General features: G+C 33.2%; 2 protein-coding genes across 3 annotated transcripts; one reads left to right on the forward strand and one right to left on the reverse strand.

Moving 5' to 3' along the window:
- Nucleotides 1–589: 589 nt before the first annotated feature.
- Nucleotides 590–4,417, reverse strand: LOC133196429 (uncharacterized). Of its 2 annotated transcripts, none has more exons than XM_061332320.1 (2): nt 4,253–4,417; nt 590–2,083 (listed from the first exon to the last, which is right to left on the reverse strand). In XM_061332320.1, exon 2 carries the CDS (start codon nt 2,080–2,082, stop codon nt 916–918), a length of 1,167 nt encoding a protein of 388 aa, XP_061188304.1. In that variant the 5' UTR covers nt 2,083; nt 4,253–4,417; the 3' UTR covers nt 590–915. The 2 variants fall into 2 exon arrangements, with proteins under 2 accessions (XP_061188304.1, XP_061188305.1); XM_061332321.1 differs by having other exon boundaries at nt 4,240–4,417.
- Nucleotides 4,418–12,722: 8,305 nt separating this feature from the next.
- Nucleotides 12,723–16,605, forward strand: LOC133196430 (macrophage migration inhibitory factor-like). Its single transcript, XM_061332322.1, has 3 exons — nt 12,723–13,063; nt 13,763–13,938; nt 16,441–16,605. The coding sequence occupies exons 1-3, from the start codon at nt 12,944–12,946 to the stop codon at nt 16,478–16,480; spliced, it is 336 nt and encodes a 111-aa protein (XP_061188306.1). The 5' UTR covers nt 12,723–12,943; the 3' UTR covers nt 16,481–16,605.
- The last annotated feature ends 1,458 nt before the right edge of the window (nt 16,606–18,063 follow it).

Consider the following 18,063-nt stretch of genomic DNA (forward strand, 5'->3'; position numbering starts at 1 on the left):
GAAAACCATAGGATTGATTTCGCTTCATTAAGCAAACCTCACTACGTATAATACCATTTACATGTACTTTGTATATGTTGGTAAACTTTTCCCGAGTACCACGAGATTTGGTGCCGAGCTAAGCAACAAATCGAATGGCGAAGTAAAAGTTTAACTTAGTACATATTAAACCCTTTGTGTCTATATATTTAGATACAACTCTAGTGTATTTCTTGTTATTTAATCAAGATGATGATTTAATCATGATTTGTGTCATTTTGTTCAGGCCCATGTATGATAATTATACCCTCATGTCTGTAACAGGTCAGGTGACGGTCCACAGTGAGTAGTTTTCAAGCATATTATTGGGTTCATTTCTGCATGTTCAAAATCTCCGTATGAAGATAGTCATGTCTTTTCTAATGGATTTCAGTCAGGAGCTAAGTCAGAAGCTAAGGAGTCTTTTGGACATGAGTGAAAATTTGGAAGTAGATAAAGATTTGAAAAAATGGTCATATTGCTCCACAACACCAAAGAATTTCACAGAAAATGCACCCCCGTAAATACCAAAATGTTTGGGTTGTCTCACCTTATAACAGTAACAGGAAAGTTCAATCTTTCCATTTGTTTATTCAAAATATCAATTACAAAAATAATTTTTTTTCATCAATAAACAGAGTGATATTCGAATTACATGGACACTATATTAGCGCTGAATTCCCATCACTTGTTAAAGTTACATATCTTGCATTATTGAAACAAGCAATGAACTTACATTCGGCATGTTTCAGATTACTAAGCATTCCTCCGAAAGAGACTGAGGAATGATAAAGTTGAAATTATGTAGCTATGTACATATGTTAACAAAACAATGTCTGCATAAAATATTATGATGACAATAATTTAAATAGAAGTATAAGCGTTTTTCAAAAGGAATCAATAAAACTCATCGTCAGAGAAATAATCACTCTCGGGACTTTCTGATCCAAAATAATCGTCATCCTCCTCCTCGTAATCATCTGATTCGTCGCTCGATTCACTTTCTGCTGGTAATCTTCTTGACGGTTGAACGGGAGCTAAATTTCGAAGCTTAAACGTGAAAACACACTCTGAATTGAAATCACATCTCTGCTTCAGTTCAAGTCGAACTTTGTCGACGAACTCCTGACCTCTGGCCTTTAGGAGGAATGGACAGCTAGGGTGCCAGTAAGCATGGTCCTCCCAAGGGTCAAAATCAAACTGTTTTAGCTGCAGTACCCCGCCACATTTGAAACACTGAGCCAATTTGATGTCATTAGTCAGAAAATACCCTGCCTCAGCAAGTTTTAGTGAAAAATCGTCGACACTTACGTCAAATCCTTCCTGTAGTCGTCTGCAAGATTCCAAACGGCGGTGCATGTCATCATATTCAGACCTACCCAAAACAACCCCGGTGTCCGTAAAAACCTGACGAATAAAGAAATATTTCAGGATACCCGTTAAATACACATCACCTTTGACGTAACACATCAGCTGTTCACCACAAACTGGCAAGGGAATCATTTTTCGTACTAGTTTGGAAAATGCTTTTAACTGTACCATCCCTTCGTTAGTTTCGAATTCATGTCCGACTGCATGTTCCTCAACAGTAACACAGACCTTCACTACATTTAGTTTTCGTTTTGTTAGAGTCTGGCATCTCAGTAGATCGGCATGATGGTAAGTATCATACATGTAAGGGGCGATGGTTTTCCAAGACAGGACAGCTGCATTGTCTTCTATAGAAACACCACACACTTTCTGGTAGATAGAAAAAAAATGCAGAATACCCAATTCCGCTACGTAATGCGACAAACTGTCCTTTCTGCATAAGTAGAAGAAAAACACCTGCCTCATAAAGGACCGACTAATTTCATTTTCTTTGGTCCACTGGTAGGTTCGAAGAAAAATCCAACTTTCGCTTCCTTTATGAGGTAAAAGTTGCCCTCCATTTCGGAGAGAAAATGTGTCTGTATTTACCCTCTTTGATTGGACAGATCCATTAGAATACTTCATTCGGTCCTTTGATCTGATTTTTTTGGTGATTGTCTCGATGCATGCTATGTTTGCAATAACCGTCCACATTCTGCAAAACGAAAGTAACATTTATCAACAAAATATATTAGTTCGACGACAACATGCGTTCAGTCGATCCCGAGAACCAAATTCAGAGGCTTTTTTAGGCAACGGTTTGACAAAACGCATTCTGTCGGGAAAAACCAATCAATAAATGTTTTATTAAACTTTTTATGTAACTGCCGAACACCAAAGAATGCAATTAGACCTAGTTTCTTCAATTGTTTAAGATTATCGAATCCAACTAAGGTAAACGAATTGCTAATTCATAAATGTTTTACTTTTTATGTAACTGTCGAACACAAAACAACGCAGTTAGACCTAGCTTCTTCAGTTGTTTAAGATTATCCCACCCAACTAAGGTAAACGAATTGCAAATTCAGAAACCATCAAAGCAGCTCCAACATCTTACCGGCATTTCTAAGAGCTCACCAACCGGTCCATAAGCATAATTCTGATTGCTCAGTCTTTTTTTATGCCCCCGAAATCGAAGATTCGGGGGTATATAGTTTTTGCCCTGTCCGTCCGTCTGTCTGTTCGTCCGCAAAAACTTTAACATTGCCCATAACTTTTGATTGGTTGGAAATATGGCTTTCATATTTCACATGTGTATTCCTTGTGACAAGACATTCCTTTGAGTACCAAAATATTTGACCTCTTGACCTTGGAGATTGACCCACTTTTCAAAGGCCAAAGGTTTTTTTCAAAAAAAAAAATTACTCAACTTTAATTTTGGCCATAACTTTCAAACAGTTGGAGCTAGGACTTTCATATTACATATCTGCATTCATCGTGACAAGACCTTTCCATGGGTATAAATATTTTTGACCTTGACCTAAGAGTTTGGCCCACTTTTAAAAAACTTTAACCTTGGCCATAACTTTTGAACAGTTAGCACAAGGGCTTTCAAATTTCACAGGTATATACCCTGTGACAAGACATTCCTTTGTATACCAACAATTTTGACCTTGACGTTTGACCTACTTTTGAAAAACTTTACCCTTTCCCATAACTTATGAATAGTTGATGTAGGGCTTTTACATTTTGCTAGTGTATTTCTTAATATGACAAGGTCTTCCCCTGTGTACCATTAATTGTGTCCTTGGAGTTTGATCCACTTTTAGAAAACTTTAACCTTGACGACAACTTTTGAATGGCTGGTACTTGGGCTTTCATATTTACCAGGTATATTCTCTAATTCGTTGACGCAAGCCCTTTCTTTGGGCAACAACATTTTTGATCTCTTGACCTTGACTTTTTTTGGTAGTATTATGTAGGAAAATATTTTTTTTAAGGCAAAACAATATATAAGAATATAAAAATAAAGTATCCTATTGAGGGAGTTTGCAAGATTACATATCCCCGAGGTCAGGGTATTTCCCAAGGCGAAAATACCCGTTTTGCTGACCTGCATTAGTCAAGTGAGCTTCATGTATAATCTCTGCTTCGAAAGCTATTTCCCGAATATCCGTAATCCTTTTCATTTTACTTTTGTGTCGGTATAAAAAAAACCAGTTAAAAAGCATATCATTGAAGGAGTTAGCAAGATTCTAGTTACCCTCGACCAGGACTATTTCCCCTGCTTAATTCGTCTCTGGGAACTGAAGTCTTGTATTAAAAAATATCTCCCTCAATGATACACTTTAATTGAATATCACACAAGACCTGTGTTTGTCTCGTATATATGTCAATACGTGTATATTAGAATTTTCGTGATTATGACACAAAATGAGTTGGTTTAAAGCGTAACTGTAAATTTATGCATGGGAAGGGGGGGGGGGGACCTGAGGCACCCCAGTATATTTTCAATAACTGTTCAACCGCAAGGGATTGCTCCCGACGTGTAAAAACATCTCATTCAATTTGATAAAAATCATTAACTAACGACCACTTTTTTGACGAATCTAGAAGATAGAACATATATGTAATATTTATCAATAAATAATTTAATATATTATTTTACACGCCCATGGGTTTAATAGAGGATCGCACACAATAACATGAATAAGGAAGTACAATGTAGCATATGACGTTTTGTAAACGACGAAATGCTACATGAAATATTCGTTTTATTAGTTATATTGAATTGTATATAATTTCATTTTTTGGCAACAAATTTTATGAATACGATAACTAAGCACAAACCTTTTACCTTTTTATACTTACTTTGTTTACATACCTGTATCAACAGAAAAGCAGAATCAGTTTCAAACAAATTCTGTCAGTTTTTCATCACTACCTAATCAACATGAATTGAAAGAAATGTGGTACACGGTTTCATCACACTTTAAATAGTTGCATTTTCATCATTTTTAAAAATATCGACAACAAAGTCAAAATTGCACAACGATTTCCCAATCAATGTTTACTTTACAAAAAGATACGTCGAAACGGAAGTAAGTGTGTGATAGATAGAGTTATCTCTCTTTTGTCGATAGACGACCTCCTTGGACGAAAGTGGTAGCATTAAAAGATTTTTATTCGGACCCAAAACCTAAAATATATATATTTTTTAAAATACGAAGCTTGAATCGACAGATGATGATAAATAGATAGATGGATAAATAAATAAATTAATTAATTAATTAATTGAAATAAAATTAATAATAAAATAAATAAATAATGCCTGTATTTTGGATGTAAATGATACAAATTTATATAAAATTTCTAACATATTTGGTTTGAACATATTTTATTGTAGTTTCTAATTACAAAGGGATTGGGTACAAGTTCTAAAAACTTATTACGCCCTCTCCCTACATGTAAATTGCAAAAAATTAAATTAAATTAAATTAGGTCACAGTTAAATATGTACATTCAAAATATTCAATATTAGTGAAATTTACAAATCAATGCATTTTAAAAAATCATACATATAATTTTGTATATACATGTATATATAAATAAATATATTTATAATAATACTAACATGTAAATCTGCCAGAATGTTTAATAAAAGTTTGAACAATACAGAAAAGACGTTCATTCTCCACAGCACTCAATGAATCTATCCCCCATAATAAAACATGTGTATCTAAAATGTGAATTTTATCAAATAATAAAAATTTGTCAAGAAATTCCTTTCTGGCTTCTTTATACTTTGGACATATAAAAAAAATAATGATACGAATCTTCTTTTTTGCCACATGAGCATAAAGGACTTGAGATTAAATTACATCTGTAGAGGTCAATATTTAATGCACAATTATGTCGAAGTCTGGTCTGGAGAACATTCAGTCGCCTGTTACCATATTCAAAGTATGACGGTGGGGCAGATTTTTTAATACTTATTTTAGATTTAAAATTTGACAACAGTTGTAAGTTTCTGTTTTCAAGTGGTAATGAGTTCCATTCATTAACTTCAGTAGGAGTACACGATGACTTATAAGTCTGTAATCTACATTTTGGAATATCATAATTTTCAGAATTTCTAGTAGAATAGCTAGATGTATTGCATCGCATATTGGGAAGTATGTCCATTAGATAATCTGGTACTAAATTATTATGCATTTTAAAAAATGTCTTTAATCTTGCTGTCTGTCTTCTACAACTAAGTGGTTCCCATCCCGTTTCGAAGTAAAGTGAATCTTTAGAGGCTATAGTTGTTAAACCTGTGACAATTTTTCTAGTTTATCGTTATCATTGTTTTGACAGCAGCCCCATACCACAGAAGCATATTCAAGTTGTGGTCTTATAAATGACGTATACATAAGGGAGAGAGATTTTCGATTCATTTTAAATTGTAATTTTTTTAATAGAGCCAATTTTCTGTAGGCACTAGCCAGTAAATTTTCAATACGTGATGACCAACTAGCATCCTTAGAAAATAATACTCCAAGGTGTTTGTGCTCAGTGACAAAGTCCAATTGACATTGTTGAAAGAGAAGCTTAGGATATTCGATGTTTTTCTTTGTGCTGAAAATTATTGCTTTAGTTTTAGAGGGGTTGAATTTCATTAACCATTTTTTTGACCAAAGTTCCAGTGCATTAAGATCTTGATTAAGATTTCTTTCAATAATTTTCATATTTTGAGATGAATGCTGCAAAGAATTGTCATCGGCAAATAGTCTACATAAAGTGATCATATTGTCAGCAACATCATTCACATAGATTAAAAACAAAAGTGGCCCTAATACTGAGCCCTGAAGAACACCAGCATACAAAGGTTTAGGTGATGATAAAATATTTAAGTCATATATAGCGTATTTTTTATAAGTTCAGACTAACTAAAATTAAAAAGGTCTTTCTATTTGTTTATTTACTTTATATAAAGATAGGACTTTCCTGTAAATTACACAATTTAAAATCAACCACGTTTCAAAGATATTAGAAATTTAAAACAATAACCTATGTATTTACCGACTCCGCATTTAAATAACAGACACAGTTTATTAGTCAATTTAACTATGGAAACATGAGGTTATTCATCTTCAAAATCGATGAAAATTTTAATCTGAACGTAAATAACATATATCATGTTTATCTACACTCAGTCATGTATTTTTATTTATTTATTTATTTATTTTTTAGCTCAGATACGATACGCCATATATAGCTTTAAGAAATTGTAGACCTTTTATCACGTTCAAAATTCTACCTTTTTGCCATCACCCTTATAAATCTATACAACTTTTTATCACTTTATAGAAGAATATTGGGAAACTTTGATTAAAAAAAAATTAAATATACGGCTAAACTTATTCATTTTACTTTTATAAACATGATTTCAGTTGTTTCATGATTCGTGAAAAAAAGTTTGTATCATCTGTCAGTGGCGTAGCTAAGCAAGAATAATACTGACGCTTTTCTGACTGCAGAGCATCTGGGGCCACATACCCCCCCCCCCAATCGTATCCAGGGAGGGACGCCTCTTAAAGTTCTGCAGAAATTGACAATGTGTAGGAGTGTTGGATTGGGTCTTAGAATATACAGTAAAAATATACTAGTATTCAGAATCCAAGAAATCTGACTGACAGCTATAATGATTGTTAGAACATGAAATAATTAAAGGATGAATCGTTTAAACGTCCAAATCTGCCCCCCCCCCCCCCAATAATTTACAAAAAATTAAATTAAAGATTTTCTACATATTTTTGCCTCAGTCTTTGCATCAAACATTGTTGTTTATTAATTTCAATTTCAATTTTTACTTCCTTGCGCTGTAATTAGGTATTTATGTGATTAATATAGCAGGGGTATGTTGTTTACATCGATTTCTCATAGACTTTAGGCCACACCCCCATTTTGCAAGCCCATTTTTATATGAGCGCATGGATGTTTCAAGTTGTCGTAAATACGGTCAATGTAAAGAGTTATACTAGTCCTTTACATTCCTGAAAGAAATTGAAACAGTCTTGCGCTCATTTGTTATTTTCCAAAAAGGTGCAAAATCGCGGGTGCTTGTCTCCATAGTAAAGGCACCTTGTTTACAAATTTCAACCCGTCTTTGACCTCATGAATAACAAAGCACTGAACACGGGACTCAAATATATTCACTTCCACGCTTTGAGCACACCTATGCGACATTGTGTCTAGTGTCTGCGAGCCATCGATGGTCAAATCATTTTTCAAATGAGTAATTAAAATTCTGGGAGAAAACTTTTTTATGATTAAGATGTGCTAAGATTTTCAGTGGATTTTGTTTGATTTTTTCGGTATCTATCAATTTATATTGAAGTCCTGGAGCAAATAGCTTGCACTTACTGCTTGTGTCTCATAAATACAGAATTTTAAAATTTAAATTACTGTGGGCCTGTGGGTAACTGGGTATATATTATACATTTTGCCCTTGTTCCTAAATATACATCAGTGCTCCGTTCATTGACTTGGAAGATATGAAATTTTTTTCAGTTAAAACGGTCATTAATTTTATAGTCCGTTATTTGAAAAACACCAATTCATAATATCTTTAGAAAAATAAATTGTTCGTTACAAGTGCACAAATGCATACTTCCAATAGAAGAAACCTTCATGGAAAGAAATTGAAGTACGGAGCGCTCAAAAAACCTATTTATCGGATGAATAAATTTGCACAAAAAGCACCCCTAATTTGAATAGAAGGAAACTTCAGGTTTCTTCTGAAGCAAATACTATAACTTTTTACATCGGCACAAAATTTTACATTTTTTTTTTTAGATCATGTAAAAAAAAAAAAGTCCATGTTCGCAGGTATGTTTGAAAGCAAGAACATGCATTTGTATGACCCTTTCACATATCCAATCAACGTAGATGTTAGTAAAAAAAAAAATATCAGTCGAATGAAAAAGGGCGTTAAAAATACCTCGGAGTGATTTATTATTTATCTTACTACAGGGAAAGAGTTTGTTAAAATCAAAAAGTACAGGAGTGGATTTCGACGATTAATGAATTCCTAAATGAGGTAGATCATTAACTTAATTGTCTGGCATGAATAAACAGGATTTTTTGAAACAATGCAATTTGGACTGTACAAAGTACACTGACACGGATGTTTCAGGATACTGACGTTTAAATGGTGTGTTCCCGTTTTGCACACATTTGATAATTAGATATAGAACAATAGAGGTGAAATATGTTTTGATAGCAATTATAGTCGGATCTTCGTCTGGGATTTACCTGTATTTTACCAATGCATTATAATAAATATTTAAGGGAATACATTATGAGAATTTTACTTATCCAACCGAAGATGAAGTTGGAAGTTTAGACAAATATCCCTATCGCATATCACCATGTTTCTTTATTTCATAAAGATAAAATGAATAAGTAAATGAATTCAATCTTAAATTAACCTGTCTAGTTAATATCATGTGAATATGATTATAGTTTTGTGTTATTTTTATGTTCTAAAATGATTTTTTCAAGAACTAAGTCAAAATACCAAGTACAAAATTAACATTTTTTCTTCATATTCTTTCCGTAGAATCTTTCTCCAAATTCACAACTATATATGATATAGACTATAGCAATTAAGTAAATAAATTATATTACCTGGACAAATTCCCGTTTTGCACACATTTTTTCAATACCTGAAATTCAAATGTGTGCAAAACGGGAACAAACCGTTTAAATGACGTTTAAATTTTCACTTTCTTAAGTATCTATTTTTTATACACCGAGAGTAGTTTTATATCATAATTCAACCACCTACGTGTATTTGTTGTAGCACTCGAATTTTGCAAAATTATAAATATGTATGAAAAATTCCTAATTATGTAATAAGCTTAAATGGATAAACTATCCCTTTTTTCAAAAAAAAAAGAAGAAGGTTTCTTTAAAGTATGAAAAATAGTGTATCCTTCGTTATACGTTCTGTTTCCAAATTCCATTGTGTATTTAATGTATATATAATTTAACGAATTTCTAGTAAATCATTTCAAATACGACTCGTAAGTTAAGCAGAAAAGAAATCAAAGTTAAGCCAGCCAAACTAAAATGTATGTTTATATTTTGTCGGTCTCTAGCATGAAAAAAGGCTTTTTAGGTGTCAGTTTATCATCAAACTTAGTACACCTCGAACACACGCTAATGTATTTATACTAATCGCACGCTTGATAGACGCTCCGCCTTCTCATTCAAATAATACAATGACCTACATAGCTGTAATGGCATCTTCGCTAGCCAAGGGTTTCTGATACACTACACTCCTCATAAGCCCTTGGCATACGGTGTTAAAAAAAGTTGGGATTTTTTTCTCAAGTTGTGATTGGAGTTGATCGACATCGTTCGACCAATCAGCAATTGTTTTTTGCAAATGACGATATTTGCGTTCGGGATATATCTTGACTCTTTAATATTGGGAATGAAAAAAGCAAGTAAGCAATGATCCGTAAGATAACATGCCATTCTATATGGTGTCATCCAATATCTTAAAGGACTTCTCGCATGATTTTTTCAAAAATCTTAATTTTATGAAAAATATTATCTACAACCTTGTTTATTAAAATTCTGAATACAATAAACGTTGTTGAACGCATATTTTAAGAGATATTGAGAGCTGAAATTCAAATACGGCAATATGCATATTTCAGTCGGATTTTGGCGAAATACTGCTCTGACGTCATAGGCGACAATTCAGTGATAGAGAGATGAGAAGTTGCACACTATTTACGAAGTTATCAACGACAAATGCAGCTTAATTATGAAAAATGTTGAAAAAATTTATTCCTAGCGTGATTTCCAATTACTTTAGAAACATTAATTAGTTCTAAGGTATAAGAATTTTGAGATATTTTCGTTTTTTATTCCAAATATTTAGAATCTGTAGGTCTGATTACGGCAATGTTTCGTGATCGGAAAATTATTTTTCAAAACCGCCATCCTTTACAAAACATATGAAAGCATATTTGCATAAATCAATGTTATGTTAAAAACGAAGAATAACAAAGTTATGTAATATTAAATTTGTGAATCAAATGAGTTAATACATGTGATGAAATGACAAATCAAATTGTATTGTGATGGCGAGTTTCTTCGTCTTCGCCGCGTCTCCCTCGCTATCGTCGCTGCTATTATTCCAATGTTAACGGATTTTTCAGATTATTTCTTGCTGACAATTCTAAAATATAAGGTTGGATATTAAAATTCATATCGATAAAATCAGTGATTTGGTCGTCCATAACGCAGAAAATTATGGTTGTATCGCGTATGTTTTAGTAAGATTACGTGAGGAGCTGGTCAGCCATTGTCGCCTTTGACGTCACAGGGTCACGTGATCGCTATCTAATTAACTTAGATTTTTAATTCAGAGGTTTTCATTTGAGTCAATAATTGGTTAATTACCGCGGTTTATCCGCAGTAAAAACACAAACTTTATAAACTGTGGTCATAAGGAACGTTTTACGCTTTTAACTTCAAATAATTTAGAAACATGCGATAAGTCCTTTAAGCTACGTACAAAATATGTGATTAAGAATCAATACTGAAGATGTAGATTTGCATTTTAACATGTTTGAATAACAAATTAAAAATAACTCAATATACCTTCTTGTTTATTATTCTTTAAAAACATTATTTTTTTTAAAATACGCTTTTTTATTTCTGTCCATGACGCAATCTGTGCGTACCTGGTAAGAATCGTGATCACGTGATGAAAACAATCCCGTCTTTTGTCAGCACCGTATGCCAAGGGTTTATGAGGAGAGTAGCGTATCAGAAACCCTTGGCTAGCGAAGATGCTGTAATGGCGAAACCGGGATTTTACAGTGAAGTATACGATTTTATTTAATCGATATAATGTATATATTGAAAGTCTCTTTCCCATCTTTTATGAGAATCTATACAGACTATGCTTGAAGACTTTAGCTATAATATATCAATGTTTTGATTTGAAAATGTAAATTTCTGCATTTAAAAAGGGGCGAGAAAAAAGTGTTTTGAGGATTCATTCTTTTCATGCATTTGAATCAAAGCAAATCACCTTTGAAGCATGAAACTGTTGAAATTCGTTCTATCATCAAAGAATTTTGTATATTTATTTATAATAATATATATTTTTTAATTAATATGGATGCTTTGGCATGCAAGCACATAACTACGCCACTGTCTGTCCTTAAGAAAACTCAATGTAGAGCCATAAACTTTATAAAAATACGTTATACACAAGTCAACAAAATTAAAATTTTAAGAGAGAGAGAGAGGAGAAATTCCAAGAAAAAATATGTTTTAAATTATTTTGTGTCATACCGGTCCATATCCCAAATATTAAGGTTATTTATTTGAAGCAAAAATCCTCTGCTGTTTAAAGACAAATTCAAAACATCTTGAAATTTAAAAGATCGATGAGGCATTTGGTCAAATTTCTTGTCCAAATACGATATTTTAAGCAATTTTCTTATGTTTGCCGGTCGAGAAATGAGTTCTACTTTTGGAAAATGTGTTTTGAACCACTCTTTATATATCTATATATTTATAATAAATCTATTTCTTTTCAATTGCAAACTCGAAAATATTGGTCTATACTTGTAGATATATTGAAGTATATACACATACTCTCTCTCTCTGAAAGAACTATATAAGCATTATGTAAGGTACGTTTCACCTGTTACTGTATCTGATTAAACTTTGGACCTTTCATTGCAAACTATCGACATTTGCTATGAAAAGATGAAAACAGAACAAGCTTTTAGCTTTGTTTTACAAGTACTTATACATTTCAAGTTCCTCAAATATATTCCTTCGATGCAAATATCAGACCCATAAAACTGTTCTGGTTTCGAGGTTTATTTAAACCACTCATGGATTGGCTGCAAGATACTATTAATAAAAATAAATTTAAACTGCAACGTAGCAGTAACATAAATATTCGTGATGGATAAAGTTCTCCGCAATACAAAAAGATATCTTGCCTCTATTTATTCTTTTTCTTAAAATGTTCTAAATAAACTGTAAATCAATATCCTAAACCTAATCCACACACGAAACGTTTTTATTGGAGGTGAAATCACGGACAGTCGGAGCTATAGAAAACCATAAATTAGCATTTTAATTAAAACTAACATCTTTTGTCTTCTAACAAAATTGCACGCCAAATTGAAAAATTAACTTATTTAAAAAATCAATAAAAACTTTAATGATAGGATAAGTTAAAAATATCAGATCGAGGCAATACACAATTAACCGTCCCTACCGTGTCACCGCATGACAGAAAATGAAAGCGCCCGCAATTGTTTAAAGATCGCTACCGAGTAAAGTTTGAATAGCACTGTTTGTATATGTTTCACTTTAAATTCAATACATATCTTATAGATTACCAGTATAAACGAACCTTATTATTCTTGGCTCGCTTGCTCGTTTTCTAGTGTTTTAAAAAAAATTCACGAGGAACCTTGGATTTTTACCTGAGGGGTCGATTTTCATGATCTGATTTTTTTTATATTAAGAAGGGACCAATATGACAATGACTAGTATTTCAGCGGTGATTAAGACAAATGTTCCCCGACAATCTATAAGGAAGGATTTCTTGAGTAAATTGACGGAGTATCTTTGTGAGACCTATAACACAGAATCAAAGGTCAGTTAATCATTTGTTATTTTTGTTCAAATTAGATTTTCAAAATCATCACCAGGACATTTAAGTTTTGTTGATTTGCAATGCTTGACTTAATAGATGTCGATACAGTGGTCAGGGAGTTGGGGGGGGGGGGGGGTTCGGGAAAACCCTCAACACATTGAAATTATACTTGGAGAATTACGTATATATATACATACTTAAAATAAAGAAGAAAAACACGAAAAACCTCAGTAAAGCTTTTGGCCTTTCATTTTATCTTCAGAAGCTTTACAAAATAAACAAGAGTGGTAACATGGTAACGTTTTTCAAAGATACGCAGATGTTTTCTGTTATTATAACCATTTTGTATCAGTACATACAGATTTTACCTTTAGAATTTAGTGTACCATAAGGGATAAGTTTAATTGAGACACATCAGTTAACTTTCAAACAGGAAAATTTTAAAAAAGGAAACAGTGATTTATGAATCTCTCTTTAGGGGAGTATGTGGAAACTATACCTATATCATGCTTTTATCATTTTCCGTACCCCCCCCCCCCCACATCAGTTCTGCAGTCAAAATCTTAGGAAAAGTATGGGAATATCATTCTTTATCGATAATCTCTTCCAATTTGTGCTGCTTTATGATGTAAAATAATTAAATACAATATACATATGTATAAAAAAAAAACCTTGAAATAGCTTTTTGTTTTTCCCCAGAGAATTATAGTAGAAATCCACCCGGATACCCCCATGATGAGAGGCGGCCTATCAGCTCCCATGATGAACATTGAATTTTATCACAACTCTGACGTCATCTCACAAACAACGAAAGCGAAACATGCCACAGGAATGGCCAAGTTTATGGGAGAAGAGCTCCGAATTCCAATAGACAGGTATATAACTCTTATAGTCTGTCAGGCTTAACCAATCTTGGATCACGAAGGTGGACATGATTAATTGCTTGAAACAATAAATCGAAACTATTTTATATTTTAAAATTTATCCATTGAATTTGAACTATTGATCTATATTCATATAAAAAAATATATATTTTGAATTAGTGACTCAATCAAAAAACAAAGAAGTTTTCCATATGGCTTTAATTCATATACCCCCTTTTTTCTCTAAAATCTGCTCTACGAATATCCTTAGATACATATGAGATCCCCTTTTAACAAATTCAATTTTACGCTAAACCTCTTTCTATTCTATCCTACTCTATATGTATGGTCCCTCGAAAAAATCTTGCAACCGCTTGTGCTCTAACCCCACCCACCCACCCATTTTACCATTAGTTTACCATTTACCATGTGTATTAGTGGTGTATCTGAAGAACCACTCCTTTTTAGCTCACCTGAGCCGAAGGCTCAAGTGAGCTTTTCTGATTGAAATTTGTCCGTTGTCTGTCGTCGTCGTCGGCGGCGTCGTTGGCGTCGTCGTTGTTGTCGTCGTTGTTGTCGTCGTAAACTTTTCACCTTTTCATCTTCTTCTCCAGAACTACTGGGCCAATTTCAATCAAACTTGGCACAAAGTATCCTTGGGTGAAGGGGATTCAAGTTTGTTCAAATGAAGGGCCACGCCCTCCTCCAGGGGAGATAATTACGAAATGGCAAAAAATTAATGGCATTATTGAAAAGTCTTCTTCTCAAGAACCAATGGACCAGGAAAGATGAAACTCATGTGGAATTATTGTCAGGTAGTGTAGATTCAAGTTTGTTCAAATCATGACCCAGGGGGGTAGGGTGGGGCCATAATGGACGATCAAAGTTTTACATAGGGATATATAGGAAAAATCTTCAAAAATCTTCTTCTCAAGAACAGCAAAGCTATGATTGGTCATATTTATATGGAAGTATCCTCAGGTGATGTGGGTTCAAGTTTGTTCAAATCATGACCCCCGTGGGTAGGGTGGGGCCACAATGGACGATCAAAGTTTTACATAGGAATATATAGGAAAAATCTTCAAAAATCTTCTTCTCAAGAACAGCAAAGCTATGATTGGTCATATTTATATGGAAGCATCCTCAGGTAATGTAGATTCAAGTTTGTTCAAATCATGACCCCGGGGGTAGGGTGGGGCCACAATGGACGATCAAAGTTTAACATAGGTGTATAAAGGAAAAATCTTCAAAAATCTTCTTCTCAAGAACAGCAAAGCTATGATTGGTCATATTTATATGGAAGCATCCTCAGGTGATGTGGGTTCAAGTTTGTTCAAATCATGACCCTTGGGGGTAGGGTGGGGCCACAATGGAAGATTTAAGTTTAAAATAGGAGTATATAGGAAAAATCTTCAAAAATCTTCTTCTCAAGAACAGCAAAGCTATGATTGGTCATATTTATATGGAAGTATCCTCAGGTGATGTGGGTTCAAGTTTGTTCAAATCATGACCCCCGGGGGTAGGGTGGGGCCACAATGGAAGACTAAAGTTTAACATAGGAGTATATAGAAAAAATCTTCTTCTCAAGAACAGCAAACTTATGATTGGTCATATTTATTTGGAAGCACCCTCAGATGTAGATTCAAGTTTGTTCAAATCATGACCCCTGGGGGTAGGGTGGGGCCACAATGGACGATCAAAGTTTAACATAGGTGTATAAAGGAAAAATCTTCAAAAATCTTCTCAAGAACAGCAAAGCTATGATTGGTCATATTTATATGGAAGTATCCTCAGGTGATGTGGGTTCAAGTTTGTTCAAATCATGACCCCTGGGGGTAGGGTGGGGCCACAATGGAAGATTAAAGTTTAACATAGGAGTATATAGGAAAAATCTTCAAAAATCTTCTTCTCAAGAACAGCAAAACTATGATTGGTCATATTTATATGGAAGTATCCTCAGGTGATGTTGGTTCAAGTTTGTTCAAATCATGACCCCCGTGGGTAGGGTGGGGCCACAATGGACGATCAAAGTTTTACATAGGAATATATAGGAAAAATCTTCAAAAATCTTCTTCTCAAGAACAGGAAAGCTATGATTGGTCATATTTATATGGAAGCATCCTCAGGTGGTGTAGATTCAAGTTTGTTCAAATCATGACCTCCAGGGGTAGGGTGGGGCCACAATGAAAGTTCAAACTTGTAGAGAAAAAAGTCACAGTTAGTCAAAAAATCATGTAAGCATCCTTAGTTAGTGTAGATTTAATTTTGTTCAAATCATACCCCCCACTCCCTTTTAGGGGTAGGTTGGGACCACTTATGCATTTAAGCTTTTCAATACTAAACTGATTTTTCTTCTTTTCCTAGGCACAGTGCTCAGGTGAGCGATGTGGCCCCTGGGCCTCTTGTTCTTGTTGCTTTCGTCATCAAAGGAAGAAGCTTGTTTCATGCAAGTTTCAAAAGTTTCCTTTTCTAAAAGAAGTTATATGTACTCTTTCTTTCAATTTTTTTTTTCAGAGTTCTCATTTTATTCTTTGACACACGGAAATGCACTTGAAGGATGATTTATTTAATTTACTATGCGGTGGACCAATGAACTTCAACATGGACAACTTTTGTAAATTAAACGTGCTATTAACCATTGAATTGACACATGTACCTGTACAAATATATTTTACATTGTTTACCAATAATAAAAGGACCATTACCTTATAATGGACAACAAATAGGGTTTTTCAACGATTTTTTTCCTGTCTTAAATAATCTTAGAAAAAAGGGGCACAAAAAGGAACAAATGTTTAAATGTTGATTTATTTTTTCATCGCGTCTCCTGATCATGGAAAACCTCTAGACAGTTTGTATTGAGGAGAAAATATGGGTGAATTAAAAAAAAAATGACCAAACGCATATTTATCAACCAACACTAAAAATACAGGCAATGAAAATAGATTTCTATGTCTCAGCATATGTCTTTAGATAGTGTCTAAATACCTGCCAAATATCTCGTTGATATCTCAATTAACAAAAAAGTTATGCCCAAAAATGATGCTAAAATTGTCAGGAGTGCAACACCTTTTTGTGACATTTTGAAATTTCAATAATTTTCGGAGATCTGTGAAATAAACAATAATGCTTTATGTTGAAAATAAAGACTTTCCTGATAATATTCAAAGTATTGAGCTTTAAATGTGGACTGTAGTAACTTTCGTTTAATCAAGTTGTGGTCATGGCTGATGTTTAAAAAAATGTTATACCATGTCAGGAGTGCAACAGAAAAAATGTAGTGTTGCCAAAAAAACATCATTTGTAAAATTCTGAAAGAAAATTAAGACAAAAAAGAATTTTTGAAGTATAAAACAATAACTGATATACACTTTAAAACTTAAAAATGTTATATAAATCACAAGCAGCATTAATGAGAGTCAAGTATATGTGCATACCCAATAATGTCAGGAGTGCAACATTTGATGTTTTGCTCCCAAGCATGAAAAAAAACTAGAATTATTATATGATTTTCTGATTTTTATTTTGGAAAATAAAGACACAAAGAACATTTTTACCAAATAGATTTATCAATTACAGAATCTGTCTGTGCTTCAGATCTATATTTCTATGGTCAGGAGTGCAACACATTTTTTTTTAAAGATTCAAGTTGTGTGACGAAAACACTTCTATTCATGCTTAGAAGTATTCATTAATTAATAATGATCTTTTTGTATAATTTAGTACTAAATTATTGAAAGTTTTATTTATTAAAATCCTTCCTTTTTCAGTTTTATCAATTCAAATGTGTTTTTATCTTTTTTGTGATTTTTTTAATGAATGTTAAAAATAAACACACTAAAAATTGTCATAAAATTCAAGTAATTCCACCTCAACTTCACTGAAACAACAGAACAAGTTCTTATGTAATTTTCACTTCACAATTCTACTTTAAAGGCCACAATGCTTTTGGTCAGGAGTGCAACAAATATGTTAGAGTTACAAATCATCCAATAAGAATAAAAATAAAAAAAAAAATGATGAGTAGAATTTTTCTGGTGGGTAACTGTGTTTGTCCTCTAAAGGAAAATATGCTATTTAAATCTATTTTATCTTCTAAATATACATTTAAGCTAGTTTTTTGGCATAAATAGGGAA

This window comes from Saccostrea echinata, unplaced genomic scaffold (assembly GCF_033153115.1).
Source record: "Saccostrea echinata isolate AGI-Se365-2 ecotype Australia unplaced genomic scaffold, CSIRO_AGI_Sech_v1 ptg000030l, whole genome shotgun sequence".
NCBI lineage: Eukaryota > Metazoa > Mollusca > Bivalvia > Ostreida > Ostreidae > Saccostrea > Saccostrea echinata.

Coding starts and splice junctions, on each gene's coding strand:
- LOC133196430 (XM_061332322.1), top strand. CDS start 12,944: ATGACAATGACTAGTATTTCAGCGGTGATTAAGACAAATGTTCCCCGA. Junction 13,064..13,762: donor CCTATAACACAGAATCAAAG/GTCAGTTAATCA, acceptor GTTTTTCCCCAG/AGAATTATAGTAGAAATCCA. Junction 13,939..16,440: donor CTCCGAATTCCAATAGACAG/GTATATAACTCT, acceptor TTTTTTTTTCAG/AGTTCTCATTTTATTCTTTG.
- LOC133196429 (XM_061332320.1), bottom strand. CDS start 2,082: ATGTGGACGGTTATTGCAAACATAGCATGCATCGAGACAATCACCAAA.